General features: G+C 45.6%; 1 protein-coding gene and 1 pseudogene across 2 annotated transcripts in view; one reads left to right on the forward strand and one right to left on the reverse strand.

Annotated features, from left to right (window-relative positions):
- Positions 1 to 12,566, reverse strand: part of STX8 (syntaxin 8) — a 1,335,619-nt gene extending 1,323,053 nt beyond the window's left edge. Inside the window, exon 1 of the mRNA XM_078654681.1 lies at positions 12,154 to 12,566. Coding sequence (XP_078510807.1) covers positions 12,154 to 12,170 — 17 coding nt within the window. The 5' untranslated portion in view covers positions 12,171 to 12,566. The remainder of the gene's footprint in view (positions 1 to 12,153) is intronic.
- Positions 12,567 to 14,047: 1,481 nt separating this feature from the next.
- Positions 14,048 to 18,297, forward strand: LOC144770284 (uncharacterized; annotated as a pseudogene). The gene is made up of 2 exons (XR_013598859.1): positions 14,048 to 14,915; positions 18,081 to 18,297. The product of XR_013598859.1 is annotated as an uncharacterized LOC144770284 (transcript).
- The last annotated feature ends 8,087 nt before the right edge of the window (positions 18,298 to 26,384 follow it).

Raw genomic sequence — 26,384 nt, forward strand, 5'->3', positions numbered from 1 at the left:
TAAGATGGCCGCACTGTAGTGCAGCTCTGCCAGCCATCGACTATAATCCTTATGGTATCCTTGCCCTAACCTTGCATCCAGCGGTTTCGCCCTTGAAAGCTGCACTACTGTGTACTGGAGACGCTTGGCGCTGCCATCTGTGCCCTGAGGCGAGACATTTGGCCGGGTGCTGGGACGTCGCATGGCTGCCCGCCGCCTGGGAGTAATGGCGGAGCGTGAATGACTCGGAGGCTCGTGCTGGACTAAGAGACAACTTTGGCAGGTGCTATCTGGCTGAGGATTTCGCCCACGGGCGGCGTGGGATTGCGCTGGCCTGCGCTCAAGGTATCGGAAGGAACGGGGGCTGCTGGCGGCGCATCGGAGACGGAGCATGGGAGTGGCTGGGAAGTGTCCCGGGCGGCCCCCCACGCAAGTCCCCGGCGCGACAGGTGCACACAGGCCGCGCTTCGGCAGAGCACCGTACCGGAACTTCAAAGGCGGCATCTGGAGCCTCCTGCTGTGATCCTGGTAAAGGCGGTGTATTGTACGGGGGCACGCTCATTATATGGGCTGATAAACAGATAGACACTGGTCACTGTGAAGGCCCCCCCCCACCCACTTTGAGTTTGGAACTGGGCGCCCAGCGCTGTCACAGCGCAGCCCTTCCGGAGATACCGAGAGCCTTAGAAACAGACAGAGGGGGGCAGCTGACTATTGCTCGTCCTTGGGGGAGAAGTGAGAACCCTGCACTACTAGAGTGACAATATCGGACCACCCCTCCCACACTTGGGCCCTTGAGAGAGACACATTTCAGGGGGTACGGTATTCAAAATTGCGCGGGCTAGAACTGTGAATTGGGCCCTCCCCTGCTTCATGCTAACGGCCAGATAGTGCTTATACTGGTGGTTGCTGGTGATATAGACTCCGAGTGTGAGAGCAGCATCGCAGTGGCTAATAAGAGATTGTGCTGAGGAGATCTGATCCCGAGTTGTGTGTGTGACTGCGAGGCCTTCGAGACACTGTTTAGGCTGTTCCATTCTTCCGGCTGCGCAGACTCAGCGCCATCTTAGAGACAGCCACGTAGGGGGTGGCCTGGCAGAAGCAGGGCCTACCTGAACACACTGTTGCGCACACTACAGGCACCTACGACCAACGAGCGTACAGGTATTAGAGGGCGGAGCAGGAACATTGTAACAACTTGGCTGTTCCTACAACATGGGGAAACCGGAAAAGAACCAGCCCCGTCTGACGTTTGAACTGCAGAAAGGGGTCAAACCGGGACAGGCCCCGACGTCGGACTCCGAGCTGGAAAAAGAGACGCCACACACTACGGCACTTGAGAAATCACTCGCCGCCATACAGGCCAGCCTACAGGCCATCGATGGGAAGATTGAAGCATTGAATGGCAGGATGGACCACTTTTCGACGAAGCTAGACAAACATGCAGTCCGCATAGGCGAAGCAGAACAACGGATCACCGACGCGGAGAATGGGCTGCAACAAGTCGCAGACAAGACAACAGACATTTCCAAATTATTAGCTGTCATACAGGCCGAGAATGAGGACATCGAAGCGCGGTCCCGCCGCAATAACATTCGCGTTTTAGGGCTGCCAGAATCTACAAATGTGGGTAGACTGGAAGACTACATCGAGACCATGCTTCAAGAAATCTGTGGTAAGGTTGAGCTCTCCCCACTGCTCGCCATTGAGCGGGCGCACAGATCTCTAGCGACGCGGCCGCCACCAGGCCCATCATAGCCCGACTACTAAACTTCAGGGATAGAGACACAGTGCTGCGCATCATCAGGCAGAAGGGGTCGATTACGTATCAAGGAAATGCATTATCATTCTATCCAGATTTTACAGCTAATGTGCAAGAGGCACGTAAAGAATTTCACAATGTCAAGAAGTTGCTCCAGAAGGAACAGATCCCCTACGCAATGCTATACCCTGCACGCCTGCGGGTTGGTACGATGGATTCGGGCAAAATATTCACGAATCCTAAGCATGCAAGACATCTGCGACAACAAAAACAACGCTCCACTACATCTCCCACGTCGGACATTGACGAATGAACAGTAAGGGGGTACTTCAACAGGTTTGCGATGGGAAGGAGCGTCCTGTGTGTGTGAAAGCAGGGCGGAGTGGTGCCATGCTGGAAGCGACTTCATAAGGGTGTTTGAACTAAGTTTAAAAGTTATGTGATATAATGATATACGACTGCCGGGTTATACAGGGTTAGTGGAACTCATGAAGCTTCGATGGCTCCTCTCCCTACGAAATCGGGGAGTGGATGCAGCCGCCGCGACCCCCGATGGGTGATCCCCAATGGGAACTATGTTTACTTAAGTTGTTGCTCCGACGGGTGTTGACTGGGGGATATGTCTTTCGCGATTGGGGTATGCTGGAATGGGAGGTGGGAGGGGGGGTGTTTTTCTTTGATATAGGCCAAGGGCAAGTGATTCTGAATGTACTGCAATGTGCTGTCAAAACAGGTTAGTGCACTCATATGCTGACATGAACACTAGATGCATCACCGCACTTCCATGCCACACCTGACAGGGGCCACATATAATACTGTAACGTGGAATGTGCGGGGACTGAATAGGCCGCAGAAAATTAGACAGGTGTTGGCACAGCTGGACCGACACAATGTTAAAATAGCACTTCTGCAGGAAACCCACCTGACCAAGGCAACGGGGGATAAAGTAGCAAGGAAGTGGGCGTCTTACAGGCTTGCATCTTCATACTCCTCGTATGCGAGGGGGGTCCTCTTTTTAATCAAGAAGGGGGTGATGTTTCAGGCACTGGACTCTAGCACAGACAGGGAGGGCCGCTGGGCGATGATACTCGGGAAGCTGGGGAATGTTCTGGTGACGATTGTAAGCTTTTATGGTCCTGTGGTGGATGACGTGACAGATTATTTGTACATGTTTCGGACGTTACGCACCTGGCCTGACAGAGAAATCATTTAGGGGGGGGGTGTAGACCTCAACACACACTTAGATTCCAAACTAGACAAATCGAACCCACAGGGGGCCAGGATGGTTAAAGTTGCTAACTGTGTCAAGAGTGGAATGCTGGAATTTAGACTAGTGGATGCCTGGAGGCACAGGCATGTAGGGGTGCTAGCGGGCACGCATATTACACCGGGGACAAATAGCTGGTCCAGATTGGACAATTGGCTGCTGAGTGAAGGGGCGAACGAATGGGTCACGGACGTTCGGAATCTACCACGATAATTATCAGATCACATCCCAGTACTTCTCACTGTGACCATTCCTCTAAATCCTCAGAAGCCGTTTATGTGGCGTTTCAGAGCAGAGGCGCTGTTAGATCCAACATATGCGGAAGCGCTTAGAACGGCTATTGTGCAGTACTTCGAGACAAATGTGGGGACGGTGGACAGTCAAGAGATTCTATGGGAAGCCTTTTAGGTCACGATACGTGGAACCTGTATTAGCACATCAGCGGGGATTTTACGAGACATAAGGGGTCGGCTACACACACTGGAGAAGAAACTTGTCGAACTCGAAGCCCAATATGATAGAACACCCACTAAAGGCATACTAGCAAGCATACACGAACACATTGATGAATATAACACTCAGGCAGAGACAGAGGTGAAATATTTATCGAAAAGACATGTCGCCAGAAGGTATGGTGAGGGTGGTCGCCCGGGCAGAGCACTAGCAGGTAGATTACAATACAGGGCTGCTCAAACCCCAGTCGAGCGGATTGTAGATGACACTGAGCAGACACACGGCCATAGTAGAGCAATTTCGTCACTTTTATGCCACGCTTTACACATCTGGCGGTGGAGCTGACGAGCATGCTCTCAATACATACCTGGATGATATTGCTTGTGCGTGGCTATCCGACGTGCATAGAAAATACTTCAGTGCTCCCATAGATGTTGAGGATGTCATAGAAGATATAAACTCGCTCCCAAATGGAAAAGCTCATGGTTCCGACGGTCTAACCGCAAAATTCTATAAGGCGCACGCGAACCTCCTTGCTCCTCATCTTCTGGCAATGTATGCTGAGGCATATGACACAGGCCGCTTACCCCCCTCTCTACGACAGGCCATGATTATCACTCTATTGAAAAGGATAAAACCCCCGACAGCTGCGAGTCATATCGCCCTCTGTCTCTCATTAACCTAGACGCAAAGATACTGGCAAAAATCCTGGCCTCAAAGCTGCAACCATTGTTTCCATTACTAGTACTCCCGGACCAGGCCGGGTTCATTCCTGACAGATCTCCTTCCCTCAACTTATGCACCATATTTGCCATGCTACATGTTCTGAATCCTGAATTGCCAGCGGTCGCAGTATTACTGGACGCCGCGAAGGCATTTGATTCCATAGAATGGCGGTACATGCTGCAAATACTGCACAGGATGGGCTTCCCCCCAATGTTCACACACTGGATACAGCTCTTATACACTGAGCCATCGGCGAGAGTCCAAGTAGGAGGAGATACATCTGCACCGTTTGACATTGGGAGAGGTACACGACAGGGCTGTCCCCTATATCCGCTGTTATTTGCCATTGTCTTAGAGCCTCTGGCATGCAAGATCCGGCAGATACACAGGGCAGCGGCACTTAACTTCAACAACAGGCCGGTAGGGATCTCCATGTATGCGGACGACATGGTCCTCTATGTCCGCGAACCAAACCAGTATCTATCTCCGGTTCTCCGCGAATACGTCAAATTCAGCCTTAACTCTGGTCTCAACATAAATTGGAGCAAGTCCGTAATCATCCCACTCACTAAAATAACTACGCCCCCGGTCGTTGAATACCCGCTGGTCTGGTCCACTGACCCTGTGAAATACTTTGGGGTGTGGGTACATAGAGACCCTGAGGTGGTAGTGACTGAAAATTACGGCGCAGCATATGCTACTCTTGTCACGCAGGTGGACAGATGGCTGACCCTGCCTCTGTCGCTGGCGGATCGGATCTCCATAATAAAGATGGTAATTTTACCTAACTTTTTATACCTCTTCTGCAATGTTCCAGTCCCATTAACACAACATTTCTTCCGAATCGTCCAAACTCAGCTGTTACGGCTGGTATGGGGCGTCAAGCAGCCGAGAATAAGTTGGCGAATGCTGACATTGCCATACGAGAAAGGGGGGTTCAACGCGCCAGACATCTATGTTTACTACCTCTGCTGTCAGACGCAATTCGCCTATTACTGGTACAAACCGCACGCATTTACACCACATGTTGCGGTGGACGAAGGAGACGCTCACCCCACACCATTGAGAGGCGTAATAACACACACGCGTAGACACACTCCACGTACGGAGATCAACACTCTTGATGTTACAACATCGGCCTCGCAGGCGATTGGCCGTCGGGTGCAGAAACTCCCATTATACGCTCCTGCGATGCCCATTATACGCTCCTGCGATGCCCATTGAGGGACATGCTGCGTTATCGGTGGCTCAAGACAGGGGCTCTGTGCAGGCACTTCGAGAGGCGAGTATTGTGAACATGAGTGACTTGTTTCCTGAAGGCTCATACATTACAGAGGAGGATCTGGCTTATATATGCAATCCTACATTACTGTTTAGGTTCACTTGCTACAGGTTGAGACGGGCGGTTAAGGAGCACTACACTAGCTTTCCGGAGGAGCCAGGGACACTGTCCGCACTGTCCGCACTGCAGCTGCTAATCACAGCCCCAACGAGGAAAAAACTAGTTACCAAACTGTACAAGGCAGTTCAAAAAGATGCACCGCACAATCCTGACACCAGTTTGCTTAGATGGAACAGTGAGCTAGACACTCCCATCACAGAGGCAGAGTGGACGAACATGTGCTCAGTAACAGGGCGATTAACCTCCAACAATAACCTTTGAATAATACGCCTTAAATTACATCAAACATACCACACTCCTCACAGGTTATGGAGGATAGGTCTCAGAGCTACGGGAGAGTGTAAGCGATGTAAGGTCGAGCCGGCTGGATTCATCCATATGGCGTGGGGATGCAGACCGGTCTTCCATTATTGGGAAAAGGTGCTATCTATTCTCACGGACATGGGGACATGACAGGGTTAACGTTGCAAAATGCCCCTGCGCTATGCCTACTGGGGCACGCTCCTCAGCTCAAGGGGGTGGTGGGGAGATTTGTACAGTTGGCATTACTTCTGGCAAAGAGACGCACACTATTCACATGGGATAGCCGACGATGCCCAAAAACGGACTGCTGGTTGAAAGACATGGTGTACTGCAGGGACCAATTAGAGACATATGCAGAAGAACTTCCGACGTCATCCAGGCCTAGGGACATTTGGGCCCCTTTACGGGAGTATTTGTTAACATGCAGCGACGTGGAGTCTGAGGGCGGATTATAACTATAGATTGTGCGGGTGGGGTGGTAGATATTGCCTGAATGATGCTATTACATTGTGGCCTGTGGGGGCTGGACGATACTAAGGATGGCGGATGCCTTGTATAATTTGTGTTGATTATGATGCACTGCTTTATATAGGACTCACTGTAACCTTTGGATTTGTTTTGTTGAAATGCATTGAATGATAACATCTTGATATCTGTTTTGCTTACCATGACTATACAACAGTTGTGATGTATGCTCAATGAAAAGTTGATTAAAAAAATTTTTTTAAAATAGGACATCCCATACCCACCCCTTCAATGCTAGCGTGGCAAAAGATAGATGCCCATAAGACAGCAGAGGTTTTGGGGATGAAATTAGTTGTTACTTGTCTGAGTTAATGAAGTCTGCCAAGTTCTTCTCTAAACAGGTATTGCGTAAGGAGAAGAACACCGCAGTCCAGCCGGCCAGGCTGATACCCATTAGCCAACAAGTCTACGTCCGTAATTTTGTGCACAAGTGGCACAACAAAAAATGTGGCGCCCCCTTCTCAATGACAATAAGCACCCCCAATGCAGTAAAAGTGAATGGCAGAAAACATAGATCCATGTGACAGAAATTCGACTTGATCTGCCTTGCCTCAGAAACATCCACAGACAGAAGGGGAACAAGAAGGGGAAAGAGAGACACAGGACTAACAATGTCTTCCTTCAAAGCACGAGTGGAGTATTTTGTTGACTCTGCTAGTGGACAGTTATGTATAGCTGTTTTGTTTTTCTTTTTGTCTTCTTATGCTGGCGACTACATTGAATGGTATTTTACCTCATGTATGGCACTATGTCAGAATATCACGTGCTTGCAAAGAGCAGTACCCGAGCAGAGAAATATAGCCCATAGTGTTCATGCTGGCTTATTAGATGGTATGTGGTACCAACATATGAGAGATATAGGTACGCAGACTTCTAATGAGTCTTGCTTTGTTTGTCCCTTGATCCCACATGACAGCGACTCAGAGAGGTTGCACTATCCAAAGAGGAGTCTCCGAATATTATCACGTTGTTATCACACCTTTTCCTTTGCAGAATACGAGTGCAGATGCAACCACTGCAGGTAAAACAGGGAACATTCCTAGCAAACACCACGCAAGATGAGAGTTAGCAGATGCAATGAACGTCCGAACAGACTGCAAAGCGCTAGTAGTGAATTTAGACGCATTGACCAAGACAGAAATTATGAGGTACAAGGATGAAACTTGGAGAGCTAAAATATTGCAACAGGGATTTTTAGGGATATCCTGACCTACACTTTTCTGAATTACTCTGCCACACCCCTCTCTCATGATTGTCAAGTAAGGCCATACTTATGAGTAAATTGATCAGTATACGTTCATGGTCACTGGCTCCATGGTGCTTCATTGGGGTGTATTGCCCTTTCTTTATGGAAGGAAGACCAGAGGAACAATAGCCCACAACAGAAGTATCAGGCAGTGAGGGATGAGAACATATCTAGATAAACTTGGATAGAAACACCTTGAACTCTACGAGCAGGTAGAAAATCCATTTTTTTCTTGATATGTTTCAGGGGCAATGGAACAGTCACAGTAGGAAACAACATCAATTTCTGGTCAGTGATACAGGGGTGGTCTTCTAGTAGACTGACACGTGCCTGTTTTTCCATTCACAGCTACGTGGTCCTGATGAGATCTCCCCTCAACATAGGGAGGTCGAAACGCGTAGACCTTGTTATAGACAGCGTTAGGAGTATTATTCTGAAACTTAAAACGGCCGAAAATCAAAAAGTTTCCCAATGCTGTGTTTTTTAAAATGATGTTTGTAAATAATGTGTGGTAATAACTGATGTAAATTTGTTCTATGTTTTTCTATGGCTTGTATGAATGGTTGAATGATTGGAGTGTATGCCGAAACTGGCGTGTGTGAGTAAGTGTGGAGTGAAGTAAGCAATGTTCTTAAGCATATACATTTTTCGAAATGTGTTGTTAAAAATTGAATTAAAATAATTGATTTATTCAGGATTGAAAAATTGGTCCAGTGACTTACTGTTTGGTTCAGTTAGTCGTAAGGCAAATACAGGCCCGATTAGAATAAGTTGGCAATATTGGTGCTCTGTTTTGGTTTTTCTAGTTTAATGATGCACAGCTCTTTTTTTGGCAACATCCTTCCATTTTTTCGAGCAAAAGCGACTTCACGTTGGCTGCAAATCACCTGTAGGAAACTGATGAAAGCCATCAATGCCACTGAGGATGGGCTTAACGCAGTCAAAGAAGAATTGCGAGCTATGAGAGCAATGCTTATGCACCAGATATGTGTTCTACTTAATGACGGCCATGGAGGGTGAGTATGTGCCAAGATTCAAACTGCTTGCTGAACGTACATTCCAGCCAATGATTCAGATAACGGAACACTAACAGAGGCCATACCAACTCAGCATTACTTGTAAAAGAAGATGGTGGGTGAGGGAGGTGCTCCCAACAAATGATTTTCTGGATGGTTTAATTGGATACCATCCTGCATATCAGGACTATTTAAGGCTTTGTTGCCCATTACTGAAGTAGTGTTATTGATGCTTTATGTATTCCAGATAGTGATAGGAGGCTGTAAAAGGATTAGTCAGAAGTTAGGAGAGATGCTTACCACTAGATTGGTCAATAAAATGCAGGACTTTGAGGAGAAGGTATACATTTTAATGACTCCAAGCAAAAGGGAAGGAGAGGAAATAGTTGAATTTCAACTAAAGGGGGAAATGTTACAGAAATTGTAGAAACGGAAGATGGCCTACTCATATCAATGCAAGCATCAGCAGAAAGATGTGTAGAAATGTACGTGGTAAAAGAAAAATACAGGCCTAAGCGGTCTACAGCAGCGGAATAAAAATCAGAAATGGAGTGACAGACTGCGGGAGTTTGGGAGCAGTAGACACGAGTTTTAGTAGAATAGCAAAATATAATTAGTAAACAAAGCTGAATGGAAAGTTACATTGTACACCACAGGCACGTACACGTCTCTGAGAAAATATGTAGATAGGAGTTGACACAAAAGAACAAGATAAGCAAGTGGCTACGCTACAGAACAGTAGACGCATAGGGAGAAGAGCACTGACAGGCTTCAAAGCATGACACACTCAAGGGCAGCGCTGGCATGAAACTGTATCAAGAGCATGTGCACTTGAATCACATTCCGTAAATGTGTGGTTAGATTTTTTTTGCAGAAACTATTGCTTTTTCCTGAAATCATAAAGGATAACGATGTGCTTGAGCAAACGCTTGATTTGGTATGCTAATGTATGACATATTTGTGGTTTCAAAAGTATATAAGAAACTGCCTGTTACAATGTAAGTTTGAGCTCAGGTTTCAGTTCTAAGGAGCTGACTGACCTCCTGCACGTAGCTTATAAACTCTATAGTATATTTCCAACAGAAGTTGTGTCGTCTCTCACTTACGCCCTGCAACAAACACATGACCTTGATCACACATGTATATTGAACTCCTCACATTTCAGAGGAAGATTACCCCTTCCCTTGCTTGTTACATCATAGAGCTCCATCCACCTATTTTTGTGCAGTTTTAATGAAACATATATAGGGCTATGAGGGACAACAGGAAGTTGTGTATGCTAGTAATCTTGTTTATATCAACAAAGAGTGAAGCACTGTATTTTACACTCAAAGCATTCTGTAACAAACAGTCCGCATTTCTACAAAGCATTTCATGAAGTGCAGTTAATCCACATTTTTGTAAAGCGCGAACAATCACCCGTAAGGGTCTCTAGGCCCTAGTTAAGAATCCTTTCAAAGCATTACATGATGAGGCAATTTATTTTTATCAAAGCATTCTACGAAATGCAGTTCAATATTTCCCAAAGTCTTCTAGAATACAGAATTGTTGGTCTATCATACTGTGTCCAAAAGTGTTCTAATTTTTACAGTCCAGTGTGTTCTGTAATTTGTAGGTCCATGTCGCCGAACATTTTCGGAACGCATATCCATATCATCACATGCGCTGTTTCATGACCTGGCCTTTCGTGTTATAAAATCAATGTAATCTCATTGACAGAGCCTTGGCTAGACTCCTTTGAATTAAGCAGCAGCTGTATGCATGGTCACACATATACGTTTAAATATATTAAGTTAATTTAACTATACACAGTCTGGATACAAATTTCCATATATACAAAAGCTCGATTTGTATCTACATGTTAATGCACCTCAGCGCTTTACTTAACGTGCTACCCGACTCCTGGCAGAATACTCACACATTCAAACCCATTTGCAACACGTATTTGATCTCCCGGTCAGCATACTCATTTGTCTTATACACAAATACCTCACACCAATATATAACAGTAGACTGAGATACTTGATAGCAATTTGTAAGTTACTGGCCCAGGAAAGAAAACACTTGTTTGTTGCCTATGATATATAGTGAGGTGGCAACACTACCCTAAGTTAACTGGAGGTGAGAACTCCTGCATTTATCAAATGTATCATTAGCATTTATCCTGCACATGCTGTTCAGTGACCCTTCTCATTGTGGTAAATCGAGTCCTTGTGTAATGCAACTGCTGCTCATGTAAAGCGCTCGGATACCTGAAACCTTCAGGTCAAGTTCACGCTATATGAAACTCGGGGGGGGGGGGCTGGGGGGGAGATAGTCACAAAAATATTATGAGAATCGCAGTCCTACATTTAAAAAAAAGCATTGCAGAATGTGCTGTCTTTCGACAAGGAAGCGTATGGCCCCTTTAACCAAAATAAATAAATAAGTACATTTGGGTGCTTATGTGGCAACCTGGCATTTCTTGGGGGCAGGCTCTGCCAAACTTCAAGGCTGTGTTTCCTAGTTACAATAATAAAACCTACTGAAATTGTTTGATTTTTTTGACTGCTGCATTTTCCACATAACTATGAATTTGCTACATTTGCCACATAATCCATTGTCTGTTCCATAATATGCAGACTTTATCAGGAGACCAGATTTTGTAAAGCAAAAACCGGGACATTTCACAAAAATATGACTATACTTTTACATCAACCCAGGGGGCATAGAAATACAGCGGTCATCAGCACAAAAACCCATACAACGACGCACTAAGAAAATATAGTGCAGTTTTTAAACCCCGTATCTTACCACTAAGTTAAATTGCTTACTGATACGAGCTTCTAATTAGTCCTGGTTTGGTACTCATAAATGTGTTCCATAGATGCTTCCCCTGTTTGCAGTCGACCCTCTGAAAACCAAGAAATTACCCAAATTTGCCAAAATCTGCGGGACAGCTGGTGACAAAAACAGCACTGTGCTCCCAAATCCAGGACGCCTGGTCTCGCTGAGATTTCACCACAAAAAAATGTTAGCTTTGTAGCTCGAACAGAGCAAAAGTTACTAAAAACGTGCTGCTGTGCACAGGCTGAATGGTTATATTTCTGTTGCTAATTGCTGTATTTTGGTGTACAACCGATAGTGAGGAGATAAAACTGTGCCTTATTATTCTTAATGTAAGAAAATGATGAAATTATTAGATAATACTATCACAAAGTGTGCGGTATTATGCAGCATCATTTACATTATCTTGTTACATAATTTAGTCAAACCTGCCGCATAATTTGTTTCTTTCCTACTGCAGAATTCCAGTGGCTCTGACAATATAGTCTATAGGGAAGTATTGTAAAGGCACTATGGGGGATGTAGTCCCGTGTTAACTGGAGATGAAGCCCTACATGGCGAGTGACTGATTCCCTACGCCAGCACGTTCTTGCTTTTGACAGCCCAACTTCCCCCTTCACTCCATGGGGTCCCAACCCGTCGCCTTACCAGGGGTCTGGAGCCATGGCACAGCAATTCCAGTGAGGGTCTCAACAGCTTCGTTTCCCACCAGTAGCATCAGTCGCTTCCTGTTTGTATCACGTGACTGAAGACCAGCCTCCTACGCGTCACATGATACTCCAAGACCACAAAGCAGTCACGTGGAGAAGTCTCGTTACGTCGCGCATTATTTTAAAACAGGACTGCGAGTGGCCTATTAGTAATTTCACGAAGAATCATTTTTATTTTCCTGGCAGCTGTCGCCTCGACAAAGGTTCTCTGATGTGCTTCTTTCGCTGTTCGTTAGAGATTCAAGAAGTTGGAGATCGTCTCTGTGCGTTTTTTTAATACAAAGCCGAGACTCGACTGAAATTCTACAGCCCTATTAAAAGCGACGCCACACGCGCTAGAGTACTCTACATAGTGCAAATGCACTATACAAATGCCTTGAGCATATCATAGGGGCGCCGAACTTTCCTAGTCTACGCGTCAGCCATCTTGTAATGGGAAGGACTGCCAGTTTGCATGATGCTTTCATTTAACAGAGAAATGAAGTTGCAACTACAAATGTTTCGCAACGCAGGAGCTTGAGCTGATATTGTGGCGCACAATCATGTTGCTTCCATTCAACGCGATGCATATAATGTGGCCACCTTTTCATGACCAGATTTCTAAGGACACTGCGTTTTGGACGTATGCGAAAACATTTGTTGGGGAGAGGACGGCCTATAAATTCTATGTCAGGAAGCGGAGGCGAGGATTTTGCTAGTCCTTTCTCCATTTTATTGGACAGCAAGTTAAAAGAAAGAAAACATTAAAACCATGGACTACCCAAACCAACATGGCAGCGGTAGTCATGGTAGCACATCAACCAATAAGAGTCCATTAATCAGCATATAGGGATTCCCAGCCGATAGTCCTTCCTCTTTCTCCATTGCTGCCTCGGCAAGATAAGTCACGTTTTACTTCAGTCTTGATCTTTGTCGTGGCAGTTTTGAGTTTGATTGTTGACAGCTTTGTTTTGATATTTTACGATTAGCCTTTGACTTCGCCTTTGTTGTAGGCTGTTTGATTGTGTATTTAACGCGGTAGGCTTTTGCCCGAGCGTTTCTCCTAAGCGCGTGCGCAGTCCTGGTGTCGGCTTCTGACGCCGACCGGCTGTTCTCCTCAGCGCTCTTCGCGCTGGTGTGTAAACGCGCTGAGGCTTTGCGCTTCGTTTATTTTTGCCTCTTCCCTCACACGGACGCTGTGTTTGACGGCAAGAATTAGTATTTCTGACTGGTATTTGAATAAATTGCCATTTATTTTCAGTCAGTATATTTGAGTTTCGGGCTTTATATAAAGTGTTAGCCTGTGTGGTACCTGTGTGAGGGGATTCCCCTTGTATATAGTTGGGGTGTTTGTTTTATGGGTACCAGTTTTTCTGCTAAAATGCAGTCCAGTCCTTCTAATGTTGAGGTGGCGAATTCTAATGATCAGCCACAGCTGCCCCTTCCGCGCCCTCCTGCAGAGGTGGACAGGCTTCTTTCTTCTGCGATAGCTCAGGCTCTGGCACCTCTGCAGGACAGTGTCAATAAGCTGTCTGCCCATGTGTTCAAGACTGATTCAGGTGTTTTTGGGGACAGCGGGGCAGGGCCCAGTGGTGTTCCTTGTGTTCCATCACGTACGGCCAGGAAGCGTGACGCGGGGCACCTGGAGGGCTTCAACAAATTATCTGAAGTCTTTCGTAAGAGTGCGCGCACGCTAAGAAGCGCACCCTACCGGGGGGATGACTCACCCGGAGAGACTAGTGGTTTTGCCACCCAGGACCTTGACCCGGAAGAAGGGTTTCCCAATGAGGGAGATGATGATGAGGACGATTATGTAGATGAGGATGAGGACGCTTCCTCAGAGGATTTTCAGATGTGAGCAGGTCTTGGCGCCCAAAACCTAGTGCTCCTAGTTTTTCAGAGGGTGATCTTATTCCTCCTGATATGTTTGACCCATCTACTATTTTTAGACCCAGGTCATCAGAATGGTTTCCTGAGCAGTCTACTGCTGACTATGTCGCTGCTAAGCTTCGACAACCTTTACCTCAGGATGTACGTTTACGCCTGCGTTCTGAGTGTCACGCCCGTCTCTTCCCTTCAGGGTGGCATGCACTCCTGAAATTGATCCGAAATTGTGCACTTTCTTTGCCAAGTATATCAAGGACCCTAAGAAGGGTATAGATAGGTCTTGGAAAGCCTGTCAAGATAAACTTTTGGATGTCGTTGGTCCTCTGACGAAAATAATTGAATTAGCCCAGCGCTCTAAAGAGTCAGGCGTGCCTCTTTCGGTTGATGACATTGCTGGTTGGTCGCAAAGGGCTATGTGCCTTCTTGGCAATGCTAATTGTGCGCTCTCAGCGGAGCGTCGACGATCCTTGTTACTTAAAATTGACCCAAAATTGGGAGAGTTGTCGTCATCAGAGGCGGGTCCGATTGCGCAGGGTGCTTTGTTTGGGGACCCCTTTGTTAAGGAGTTAGGAAAATTCGTTGCTACTTTTTCTGCCCTAGACAAAGCACAAGCTTCTATGAAGAAGTTTTTTCCCAAGAAGGTTTTTGGCGGGGCCGGCAGAGGCAGGGGTCGCTCTTCCGGCCGCCAATTCCAACAAGGCCCCAATAGAGGTCAAGCCAGAAGAAACAACGGCTGGAATGACGGACGTCAGGGTTCCTTTTACCCTTCCAGAGGAGGCAGAGGCCAAGGCAGGGGACGTGGTGGCAACCAGTCAAATTCCAGAGGATTTAATGGTAAGATTTCGCATCATTTCTCTGGTTCAAATGGGGGGAAGATTAGCGTTGTTTCCCCAGGCCTGGTCGTCGATAACTTCAGATTCTTGGGTTCTGGAAACCGTTCAGGGGTTTCACATCGAGTTTTACGGTTCTCCTGTTCAACTCTCTCGTCCTCGCCCTCTAACTTTTTCAAGCGCAGAGCAGGAGCTTATAGATTTGGAAGTTCAGGCTTTGTTGCAAAAAGGCGCAATCATCCCCTCTTTTCTTCATCCAAACGGTTTCCTCAGCAATATCTTTTTAGTGGAGAAGAAAGACAAAGGTTTCAGACCGGTAATAAATCTCCGCTCCTTCAACGAATGGCTGATTTACAGGCATTTCAAGATGGAGGGCATCCATCTTTTGAGAGACCTTCTGTTGCACACCGATTGGTTGGTTCGCTTGGATCTGAAGGATGCTTATCTTTCGGTTCCAATCTTTCCTCCTCATTGTCGGTTCCTCCAGTTTCTGTGGAGGAATCAGGTTTACGAATTTCGTACGCTCCCCTTTGGTCTTTCCTCAGCACCTTGGTGCTTTACCAAACTCCTGCGCCCAGTGGTAGAACATCTCCGTACCTTGGGGATTCGCCTAATAATTTACCTGGACGACATTCTTTTAATGAACCAGTCCAAAAATCTCCTTCTTCATCACCTTCAGGTTACAATTTCCCTTCTTCAATCACTGGGTTTCATCATCAATGCCCAGAAGTCAGATTTAATTCCTCGTCAGGAAATGACTTTCCTTGGATTTCTGATCATAACTACGGATGCAACGCTTCATCTTCCTTCCCAAAAGATCTCCAAGATCAAAAAGGAGATTCGCAAGGTTCTCCGTCGGGATCGGATTTCCCTCCGTATATTAGCCAGGATTGTGGGCTTACTGTCTTCATCGATCCAGGCCATTTTTCCAGGCCCCCTTCATTACAGGGCTCTCCAGAGACTAAAAGCGTTTCATCTTCGCAAGGGTCTCACTTATTCGGAACTGATTTCCTTGAATTTGGAAGCCCGGTCAGAACTTCTTTGGTGGTTGGATCACATGGATGCGTGGAACGGGAAGGCGATTTTCGGCTCCCGTCCAGATCTCGTGATCGAGTCGGATGCCAGTCGCCAGGGTTGGGGTGCCCGGTGCGGCTCCCTCTCGGTGGGTGGCAGATGGACGGAGGAGGAACTTCATCTCCACATCAATTGCTTGGAACTCCTCGCGGGTTCCTTCGCAATCCGCTCTTTCACCACGACCAAGGTCTCGTGTTGTGTTCTTCTCCGGATGGACAACACGACTGCGGTCAGGTATATCAATCTCTTGGGCGGCACTCACTCCAAGGTCCTAGCGGATCTTGCGAAGGACTTCTGGAACTACTGCCTTCTTCGTCAGATTTCGGTCACGGCGGAGTATCTCCCAGGCGATCTAAACATGGTGGCGGATTGGCAATCCAGGAATTTTCGGGATGCCAGCGATTGGAGGCTGGATCTTTCGGTATTTCAGAGAATTTCAGATCTTTGGGGTCTGCCGGTGCTGGACTTGTTTGCGCCCAGATGGAACGCCCAACTTCCTCGCTTCTACAGCTGGAAACCGGACCCGGGTGCGGAAGCAGTGGATGCCTTCCTAAAGGATTGGTCCCAGTTTCCAGCTTATGCGTTTCCTCCTTTCCTTTTCATTCAGAGGGTAGCAGCTCAGGTCCGCAGACAGAGAGCATCTCTGATTTTGATCACTCCAATCTGGAGAGCGCAATGCTGGTTTCCTTCTCTCCTGGAGCTGTCCTGGGACAGTCCTCTTCGGTTACCGTCGTTCGATCACATTCTGACGGATCCTTTGGGTCACCCGCATCCTCTAGTTCTCCAGGGCCATCTACATCTCATGGCCTGGAGGATTTCAGGGGACGTTGGTCTTGCGACTCACTTTCGAAAGACGCTGAGCTCCTCATTCGGGGGGTCTGGGCCCCCAACACCACTAAACGTTATAGATCAGCGTGGAACAGATGGGTTCGTTGGTGTGTGGCAAAACACCTGGATCCCATGGGCTCCTCTATCACTGACGTGATTAACTTCCTCGCTGATCTTTTCCAAAAGAAATTGTCTTACAGCACCATTAATTCTTTCAGGTCGGCAATTTCTGCTGGTCATGCTCTTGTGGATGGCTCTCCGGTGGGCGAGCATCCTTGGGTTTGTAAACTACTCAAGGGCATTCGACTTTCGCGTCCCCCTGAATCACGTTATTCGGGGTTATGGGATGTTAATGTGGTTTTGAATTTCATTAAATCCTGGCAGGATAATCAATACTTGTCGCGTAAGGAACTTTCTGCTAAATTGGCGATTCTTCTCTGCCTGATTTCTTGTAAGCGAGCTTCGGATGTTCGTGCTCTGGATATCTCGGCCAGGGTGTTTACCCCGGAAGGTGTTACGTTTACAGTTTCAAGAAGAACTAAATGTAATACCAGGTCAGTTTCCTATCCAGCGTTCCCAGATTCACCAAAGCTCTGTGTTGTTCGTTGCCTCAAAACTTATGAGGACGTTACTCTTGAATTCCGCCCTTCGGGCGAGAGACAATTGCTTATTGCGGTTAAAAAACCTTTTAAAGCAGTTTCCTCTCCCACCATTGCCAGATGGGTCAGGTGGATTATGTCCGAAGCTGGAATTAATATCACTGACTTTGGGGCTCATTCCACTAGAGGTGCAATGGCTTCCAAGGCTGTACAGATAGGTGGACGCTTGGAGGATATTATGAATGCAGCGGATTGGTCTTCGGATTCAACTTTCAAAAAGTTCTACTTTAAGCCAATCCATGAGGCTGCATCGCTGGTGGGTGAGTAAGCTTTGAACAAGCAAAATCCTCGCCTCCGCTTCCTGACATAGAATGAGAAATTTCCTAGTTATCACAAAGGAAAGTTTCAATTCTATTAAGGACGCGGAGGCGAGGATTTTCCCACCCAGGCTTTATCGAGCCTTTCCCTCCCAAAACTGGATTCTGAGGATCTTTTCTTCGTCTGAGGGAAGTAACTTTTATTATATGTCTTGTTATACATATTGGATTACTGTTCTATGATGTTTTTCTTCTTATTTCTACAAATTGTTTTGTTTACTCCATTGCAATGTACTTGACTTCGTTCTACATTGTTCTGGACAAGATATTAATATTGTTTCTCTTCCCTAGGCTCCGATCAGAAAGCGGACTAGTGGATAGATGACTTCTTTCCTGCGGCAGCATCCTAGAAAGAGGAAGGACTATCGGCTGGGAATCCCTATATGCTGATTAATGGACTCTTATTGGTTGATGTGCTACCATGACTACCGCTGCCATGTTGGTTTGGGTAGTCCATGGTTTTAATGTTTTCTTTCTTTTAACTTGCTGTCCAATAAAATGGAGAAAGGACTAGCAAAATCCTCGCCTCCGCGTCCTTAATAGAATTGAAACTTTCCTTTGTGATAACTAGGAAATTTCTCATTGTGTAGGTCATTTTTGGATTTCAGTTCGAAATCCCACTCCTTTTTAAATTATCCCCCTCCTGGATAAGCCTTGACGTCTCGCTACTGCTAATCATTAGAGAAAATAATAGAAAATGAACAACCCTGGTAAAAATGAAACGAATAGTCAAGATTTAAAACACCGGTGGTAAATACCACTATCTACCATATACCCAATACCAGTCCTGCCAAGTATCATGCATCATGTGTGACGCTCACGCATTTCAGTGTGGTGCTCCGCATCACCGCACTGAAATGCATTGTCGCGCATAATGCATAGTGGCAGTCTCAGGTGCACATTCACTGATAGCTGCAAACCTGCGTGTGTCAGCTGGCTGCACGCACTGCCTGGGGTCTGCCTGTGCCGGCCTGCTGCTTCCGTGGTCTTGAGGCAGTGATCCCAGCTAAGCTATGGCCTGTAGCCCCTGGCTCTCTGCTACAACAATGTATCACCGTGACCCACGGCGCCGTGCGGTGCTGAGTCTGCCTTCCTGGCGTCACCGCTGGTGCCTAACAGATACTATCGAGGGCGCTACGGGGTTATGTCACGTCCTGCGGGCTGTAAAGAGCGGGGAGTTTATTCTACAGGAACGCCGTCGCAATCATGGGGAAGCTCTGTTGCTCGCACCTGACGCTCGACCACAGTCTCCGGTAGGTCATTATAATCAAGGGCATTCAGCTCAAATATCTGGGCCGGCCGAGGGAGTTAGTGCAGTGGACGGGTCACGGAGAGCCATGACTGACCGCCACTGTGTGAGGACAGCAGCAGCCTGAAACGGAAGTCTAAGGAAGATTTCCCTGTGGGTGGCTCACTCGTGACATGCGTAGCTGCCTAGGTTTCAGATGGCCATGTGTGACATTTTTATAATTTTTATAATTTCAGTGTAATTATGAGTGACATTTCAACCACAATGAGTGACACTTTCTCTCAAACAAAATCAAGTAATAAAGACAAGGGAAACATATAAATATTAGAAATGACACCCATTTGAGCAACAAGAAACTAAGAAAATTTTAAAACTGCTGTACAGCCAATAGCTTTCAACAGGGATATTTAACCCCTCTCTGAGAAATCACTGTTACCTTTTCTCCAGTAAAGTTACTACACTACCGTCCCGCACCTAGACTGGGAAAAATAAAAAATAGTGCATCTGCCGAAGTCCTTGAGAGAAATATCTCTGTCTGTTGAGCAGGCTGCATACTCTCACCTGCTGCACAGTATCGAAGTCAGTCTGTCCCCAGTCACGACTGCTGAGGACCTCTGAATGAAAAACTGGTCACTGAGATGCATATTTATGTTTTGTGCATTAATGGGAACCTTTTTATCTGAATTAGAGATGCTTGAAACCTGCATTGTTTGTTTCTGTTAAACAATTACTTTGATTGGATTTGTAGTTCCCTGCTAGTCGTGTATGAGAGGCGTGCCTGCCGTAAACACGACCTGCTCAGCCTCTCCCGCACTCAGAGCAGTGTTCAGGAGTGCTAGTGTTGCCAGACGACAGCAAGCATATCTAGGGGCCAGGGCTGAGGCAGGAAATAAACATCCGAAAGCACTAGAAATGTGAGCACACACAAAGAAGTTTTTTTAAGACGCAATGTAAAATTACAGTTAAGATTTCATGCTCTCCCAAGCACTTACTGAAAAATCATGATCCTCATTGGGCAGCTGAGCCCGGCTGGGTGTGGCGAGGTCCGGTGCGCTGGGTGAAGGCCCTGGTTGTGTGAGATATTATGGCTGCCGCTGTGCCATTAATCATGCTGCACCCACTCTCTCACTGGAACTGGCCCCCGGTGCTGCCTCGATGATACTGACTGGTGAGTCAGCCTGTGGCCGAATGCTGCAGTTGGGATCCAATTCCAGATTGGATTAATGAGCCATCGACGGTGTAAATCCACCACCTGCAGTGAGAGCGGCGAGGTCAGGAGCTGCGCAATTGAACTTCGAAAAGCGCGGGGTGGCAGCAGGAGGACGGACCCTGACTCAAGGTAGCTATTTATCTCACTGTCAGTCAGAGTCAACCATTGGACACTGACTGTAGTGACATCAGTCTAAATTCGGCGCCACGTAAATCGGCCCCCAGCTTATGCCTAACTTGGATACAATTACATTGTAGCAGTCAGTACTTGTAGAGCTGCAAGCAGATTTAGCCAGCCTCTTTGCCTCTGCCTACTGGGAGCAGTGCGCACGGCACTGAGAGGCACCTCAGTCCATCATATGAGCATTATAGCAGCGCTCCACGTGGCAGCTGAGGAGGCGCTATAATGCGTGACAATGCATTTCAGTGCGGTGATGCAGATCACCACACTGAAATGCGTTAGTGTCATGCGTGAAGCGTGATACTTGGCAGGGCTGAACATGATTAGCACCTACCATCCTTGTTGCAGTGTGAGTCCCCGACCGAGGTGATTCTGAAGCGCCTGCCTAGCAGCTCCTCCCTGACCCAGGAGTCACGCACATTTGCCGCCCCCCTTCTCAGGTCTCAACTCCTTTGAAAATGAAGGTCCGGTTCCAGGTCGACTGATTGATTTACAGCAGTGCAGCGGCGCTGCAAGAGTCTTCTGGGCTCTCCACAGCATGCCAAACACCGTTAAACCACATCCAGGGGGTCACGTCATGGAGTTGACACTTGTGACAGTGTGTATATCTATACTTCCTCAATTGGTGTTTGTTTCTGTGGCAAAATATACACGTAATGAGAGCTATTTTCATGTACGGATGAATTGGGTTCCATGTCAGTATGCTTATCATAGTAGCAGTGGGCTGCATTAATATCTGGTGTGTTGTAATTTGAGGCAGAGGCTACGGTTTCCACATTTCAGACGGGAGACATTTTTTGAGGCTTTAGTAATCGGGAGTTTCACACCTGAATCTGGTCTGTATGAATCATTTTAATTTATTTTTTATCATTGCTTCTCTGTCTTTCTTTACTTCATCAGTTAATGATCATTAATGCAGCTCAAACAATTTGTTTAAGCTTTCTTCTTATACTTGCAGTTAAAGAGTGTACAAATAAGAGGGATACATTATCACACTGGAGTATGGAGATAACTTTACTTTTTGTTGGCTGTTTAATTAGATGGCATGAAATATGCATAACGTTACTGGAGAGTACTATGCTCAATGACTCATAAAACTGTTCTTACAGTCATGTATCTATAGCATAAAAGCATATTTATGATATTTATGATGTTACTTACTACCCAGTACGACTCATGATTCATTTAAATTGGTGAACACCTCGACGATTTTCCCAACTCGCCTTGATAAAGTCTAAGATAGACGAAACACGTGTCGGCAAGCCTGTGTGCTGGGACAACTGTTTAAGAGAAATAATAAAGAGAATTTGATAAATCATCAGATGACCGTTCTGGATCACTCATTATATGCCGGACATCTTACCAGATTGCCTGTTGGATCTGCTGTTGACCTATGCATTGAAATATTGATTTGTGTAAAACTTTTCCAATATTGTTTTTGGACGATCGATAATTATTTAGGGTGTGCTGTATGAGCTTTGTTCTTTGTTTCACACTTTCATAGTTATTTTGCTTATCTGGGTCAGCCTGTATTACATTTCTCTCTCTAGCTGAAATCTTTATTTCACTTACCTTTATTTATTTAAATTTTTTCTGTTTCCTTCTAACCCACATTTCTTTCTCTTTTTCTTTCCTTCATTTTCTTTCTTTTTTCTTTTCACTATCCTTTTCAATCCAAAAAAACAAACTAACATGTCCACCTCTCAAATTTATTTCATAATTCCCTAGACTAATTCACCACTAATCCTGTTCTGGTTCCGGAGTGGCGTGCTACTCACCGAAAAGCGCCTGAACACCACATCATGGGTAGTAAATGCAAACCTTTTCTTCTTCTATCCTTCCCCTATCCTTCTCAATCTAAATAACAGTCTAACATATCCACCACTCAAAATAATGTCATATTTCACAATAGTAATTCACCACAAATCCTTTTTGGGTTCTGGAGTAGAGCGCTACTCGCCAAAAAAGTGCTGTGACGCCTCGTCGGGGGTAGTAAGCGCTACCTAAATGCAATTACAATACAATATAATACAGTATTTGAGGTGACAAGACCGTCTAAGTGCACCTCTGCGATTCAGCTTCTCACAGCCTGCAATGCTTAACTGACCCTCGGTGAAGAGACCGGACTGCTGCATCTCCTTGATGCCTGGTGTAGTGCCGGGGGACAACCGGGTAAGTAGTCCCACCTGGGGCACATTGACTACAGCCTGGCTTGCTCCCCCCTATGTAGCTTGGCCATGGGGACAGGGCTAGTGGCTGGGGCCCTTGGATGTGGTTTGGACTTATATTCTATCTAACCAACCAATCGAAACCTTAATGTTATGCTATATAATATCATTATGTTATGTCTATATTCTTTGTGCTCCATTCCTGCCAATACTGGCAGATTATATCTACACTCTTAGTTTAAATTGCACATCTTTCTTAAACATCATTGTAACATTTTCCTTTTGTGTTTAGACTTGTGTATCTGTTGTGTGCCTTGTGTGTAATTCATATACTCTGAATTCTTCATGAAATGTAACGTTCTATTGAAAAGTGCTCTGACACCTTCGGGTAAAATACACGCTATATAAGAACGCATAAATAATAATAATAAACGTTGACAGACAATATGGAGCCTTGCAAAGGTATGTTATTATATTTCCCAGGATTCCAAACCTGTGAAGTCTGAGAAGAGTCCAACATTCTGGGCTGACAGATGCTGTTGGAGGGAAGAATAGGAGGCTCATAAGCATTTCCAAGACACTCACATTTGCCAGCTATAAATAAATAGCGTGTGGAACTTTAGTACTGTCACTAGCTACCACAACCTGCCTCTTGATCCCAAGATCCTTAAAAATTCACACCTTCTTGGGTAGATTGCCACTACGGGTGTTTGTGAATTTCACGCCATTGCATGTGCACATATTAGTTCACTGACTAAGAAAGTATATTTTGTTCCCGCAAGGCTGTATCTGTGGTTCACAGAAAGGTGTTTTTTCCCTAAAAATCCAGAGAATGTGCTTTACCCCTGAAGTTCTCTTTCTTCTCGGCAGGTACTAGCCTTCCGGTGCACCTAATGTTTTCCTGCATTTAAATTTAAATCAGTATTTAATTTGCTACGGATGATTATTGCTCAGTGCATTGACTTTTCCATGGATCTTTTGCCAGGTTCCCTAAAATATAAATTTGCTCTATGTGCTTAGTGGTTACAGCTGCTCTTCCATCTGTGGCATTACTCTATAAGTAAACGTTTGCTTAACCTGTTATTAAAATGTAAATGAGTTCATCTTGTGCCCTCACCTCCTGAGATTTATTGATATGTTCTAGTGTGTTACCATACCTACCCACACTGCACAGATAGAGTGGAGGCACTAACAATTAGTGAACCGGAGAAAGATTGCCAAAAGATACTAGCCCTTTCTGTTTAAATGTAGCCCACATTGAGAGACAACAAAGGGTGTAGCCCACCTCACAAAGGAAAGTAGGGAGGTAGCTGCTCCTGATGGATGTACAGTTCACAACAATGAAAAACCTGACTAATTTATTTGAGAGTTTTATAGAGCACAAACATGACCCGAGGATATCAGAGTACTGTACATGGCACCGATTACAGTAATAGAGAACATGAATAAAACATACAGATGCAGCTAACTTAAAATATGTACAGGTAGCATTTAACGTTTCAAGTTGTTGCTTACTTCTACTATGTAAAGGTAACATAAGGTACCATGAGCCTACGGTTATGACCGACTGTAATGTCCAAGCAATAGTACAGTCTATGATTGCATTAGATTTTATGGCGAGACAGGAGGCTACCATTATGCATGAACTTTTATTCACTCCTTTTGAGCAGCAACTATGAACAAGGATAAATGACTAAGGTATTTCTTGAGCAGAATTGTTTTCACATTTCACTTATAGAAGACTGTAGAAGGGTTATTTCATATTTCTGGTGGGTGCTGTTTCATACTTTTGGGCCATTTCCTGAAAAAGTTCCCGCATGTGGTCGTCCTTCTTGAATCTAGGCGGGTCCAGGAGCATTGAGTCAGTACTGCGTAGGCAGCATTGTTCTCCTGATCACTTCAATTTCTGTGTGGGTATTTCGGGGTTCCATGGGGGACTGCTATGTGGAGGCTGCATGCACTCTTGAAGATGCAGCGAGCTTTGACAGAAAACCAGTTGAGCCTGGTGAGTGATGTGATCGTATCTGCATGCTCTTGAGATAAGCCTGGTTGCCTCGTTAAGTGTGGCCTTCAGGGGAGTCAAGTGAGTTTTAGGAGTGATTGTGATAGCTGTTTTTTATATTAAATTCTGGAGATGGTAAGTGCCAGTACCACCACTTTGAGGTTGTTTTCAGGGATGCTTTGCTAATTAGGTCTGGATCAACCCACATTTGCTTTCTTTCTATGCACGCTCTGGGCTAGACTAGGAGGTCCCTGGATCCTACAAACTCGGGTGTGATATTGAAAGGGTTCATTCCATTGTTTTAATTCTTTAGTTTGGTTTTGGTTACCAGGAACTTCCCTTCAGAGGGGAGCCTTTGAAAGGATTTGGGGTTGCTGGTCGCTGGTTTGCTTTTTATTATTTTCTCACTTGTTTGGACTCAAGCACTGCAAGCACCACTTCCCTGACATGCCCCCCCCCCACCTTTGCATGTAAGGATATTTTTATCAGCAGTTAGCGGTGAAACCTGGGCTGATACCACCTCTGACCAAACAGGGTTGCAGCACCCCCTCCTGGTTATGCTATCTATTGAATAGATAGACCCCTTTAATGGGGTGGAGGACTAGCTTTCATATACTTGGACAATATGCTGCCCATTGTTCTCCCGGCAGTTACGTTAGAATGCAAAGCTCTCTCCTTAAAAATGGAACTGTTGAAAATCTAAACCTTTAATAGACTGTTCATTTATCACCCGCCCGGTCCTAGGAACACCTTTACTCAAACAGTTGTCTTCTTACTGGAAGCTGGTTTGTGCTCTAAAGTTTTCACAGTTTTAGGAGATTTTAACTTCTATCTAGAGGCTTCAACTGATGAAGACCAGAGGAACTCAGAGTATGGTCAGCCTAGGCCTCTGGCACTAAAAAAAAAGTATCCCACCTTGGTATTTAATGTGTTGGGCACTATTCTCTTTTGGTGATATACCTTCCGCTCATAGGTGGGGAAGGAAGCAATTCGATTTTGTTAAATAACCCCATACACTCTAGTATAGTCATACTTCATCATCGGGTTCACCCTGACTCCTAAAGGTCAGGGTGGGCTCGACCATATTTCCGGGAGCACTTAGGAAAGTAGGCCAGGGGGTTTGAAAGATTCAAAATCCTCCGGAAACTCCAGGTATCCCTTTATTTGCAGAGTTTCAGGAGATACTAAAAGAAAGAAAAGTAATGGGGTGTGAGGATTTAAAGTTCCTATGACCCTAATGTCGCTGCCAACATGTTTCATCCTCCTAAGTTTGGCCCATCTGGGTCCTAGGCTTTCTTCAGGGCAAAAAAGAGATTACCTCCCTGGATTACAATAAGGTACTACCTTATTGTGATATAAAGTGTAGACAGCTGCACCTAAAAAACCGGTCTGGAATATACTTATCCTGCAATAGCTTTATTTGTGCAACCTGAAAAGAGAACAGTAACTCACTGTTAGTTCAAACATCCAACTCATGCTGTGCCATATTATCAATATAACCTGTCTTATATGAAAGACTCACCGCGCTTTTATGGAAAGTGCAACATGCACCCTCAAGTGAATACTGGGGCTCCTAGTGGAAAAACTGGATCTCCACGTACCACCATGTGGGTGTCCTGCAAATTTCACAATTACCACACAAAACTTAAATCTTAGGTTATTCAAATTATTTCTACCTCGTTGCCATGCTACCATGCACTGTTAAAAGAAATAAATAAAAAACAAAGTAAAAACACCCACGTGTAGGATCCTGTTTCGCCAAACATCGGTAGTTGATAAGTATCAT

Source organism: Lissotriton helveticus, chromosome 7 (genome assembly GCF_964261635.1).
Source record: "Lissotriton helveticus chromosome 7, aLisHel1.1, whole genome shotgun sequence".
In the NCBI taxonomy this organism is placed as follows: Eukaryota; Metazoa; Chordata; class Amphibia; order Caudata; family Salamandridae; genus Lissotriton; species Lissotriton helveticus.